General features: G+C 52.2%; 1 protein-coding gene across 1 annotated transcript in view; it reads right to left on the bottom strand.

Annotated features, from left to right (window-relative positions):
• Window positions 1-1,858, bottom strand: part of DHCR7 (7-dehydrocholesterol reductase) — a 16,682-nt gene that overhangs the window by 13,533 nt on the left and 1,291 nt on the right. The window contains exon 2 of the mRNA XM_006860816.1: window positions 981-1,203. Within this exon, the coding sequence (XP_006860878.1) occupies window positions 981-1,203 (223 nt within the window). The remainder of the gene's footprint in view (window positions 1-980; window positions 1,204-1,858) is intronic.

Here is a 1,858-nt window from a genome sequence, read left to right as displayed (position 1 = left end):
GGAACCATGGCAATGAGATGATATACGATGGAATGAATGTAAAACTAAAGTTCTCTCATGTAAACTATCATATAATTCACAATAAAACATTAAAAACAAACAAACAAGCATGTTTCCTTGGGAGCCTCCAGGTGGCACCAAGTTCATGGACTCAGCTGCAAACAGAAAGACTGAGATGCTGCAAAAGAAAGGCCTGGCAATCTCTACTGGTGAAAAACCAGCCCTTGAAATCCCAGCACTGTTTATGCAAAGAGACCAAGAGGTATAGGTGGTTCTGGACTTGACCTCACTGAAGGAGCAATAGCTAGTGGGATCATTCCTGGAAATCTTGGTCTGCCTTCTTGCAGCGCTGGCTCCTGGGAAACACAGGCCTTGGCTGGGCGAGACCCTCAAGTGTCCTTCCTCAGCAGCTTCCTGGCTGTGTGTGAACTTCCCTGAGGCAGCCCTGACCTCCCATGAGCTCCGACGCCTCCCTCCTCAGCATGTCCCCTGTGGGTTCTGACTCATGGCCACCCTCTCTGCACACAACACAGACCACTGCCCAGTCCCGCGTCCTCCTCACAATCGTTGCTGTGTTTGAGCCCACTGCTGCTGCCAGTGGGTCCCAATCCATCTCATTGGGGGGACTCTCCCTCTTTTTCCAGTCATGATGTCCTTCCTCCAGGGACTAGTCCCTCCTGACAACATTTCCAAAATATGAGACATAAAGTCTCGCCATTCTCTCTTCTAAGGAGCATTCCGGCTGCACTTTTTCCGAGACAGATTTGGTTGTTCTTTGGGCAGAGTCCATACCATATCCGCTTCCTTCCCCAACACAATGAAGTGCTTCGAGTCTGAGGTCTTCTTAGTCACCACCCAGCTTATGCATATGACTAGAGAGCCCAGAGCCCAGGACATCCTATGGAGCCGGTCACATGGGGCTGCGATGAGGCAGAAGCATCGGACAGCAAGTCCCCAACCACCACGCCAGGAAGACCCACCTGGAATACGACCCACGCGGCATACAGCTGTGCCGCTTTCATCGTCACCGCTGGAGTCTTGGCCCAGATGTCCGACAGGTGTGCACGGCCGGTGGCAATGTCCAGGGCGGGGGCTGTGAGGGAGCAGCCGTACTGGTGGCACGTCATGACAAAGAAGTATACGATGAAAGGGGCGAACAGCAGCAGGAAGATGACGCTCGCTAAGGAAAACCAGTCCACTTCCCTGTAAGACAAAGTAGCCAGTGACCATGTGGCATCACTGGGTACAGTGTGATTTGCTCCTAGGATTCAAGCCCTCCTCTCCTGGAGAAGCCACACAACACGCATGCTCTCTGATGACCAACCAGCAATCCAGACACACGCAAAAATGCTGGTGTGTCTGACATGTGAGGGGGCTTCAACCAGTTGGTGGAAAATGCCATGGTCTTTAGTTTCAAGTTTTCTACAAACTTTTTGAAGCCTACTTGTATCCAATACCACTGCTGGAACATTCCAAGAAAAAGAAACCCGAGCCAACAGGAAAAACGGAGGCAACAGGGAACTCCAGGGAAAATGAAAAGCCTCACAGGGGGAAATTAAATCACATTATTCCAACCCCAGAAAGCCCAGGTCCAGAGGATGAGCCTAGAGAGCCCCTTCCTGACCACCACAGCCAGGGGCTCCCCAAGTCCTGGCCACACAGTACCTTCATCCACAGCCAGGGGCCCACAGCTCTGGGGTGAAGTGAGGACGGTGGTAGATCCCACTCATGGTGCCCCCGTGTGTGGCAGAGTAGAACTGTGCCCCACAGGGTTCTCAGTGGATGATTTTTATAAGTAGATTCCACTCATGGTGCCCCCGTGTGTGGCAGAGTAGAACTGTGCCCACAGGGTTCTCAG

Source organism: Chrysochloris asiatica, unplaced genomic scaffold, assembly GCF_000296735.1.
Source record: "Chrysochloris asiatica unplaced genomic scaffold, ChrAsi1.0 scaffold00040, whole genome shotgun sequence".
NCBI lineage: Eukaryota > Metazoa > Chordata > Mammalia > Afrosoricida > Chrysochloridae > Chrysochloris > Chrysochloris asiatica.
Note: the sequence above shows the minus strand (reverse complement) of the source record. Positions and strands in the feature narration are given on the sequence as shown.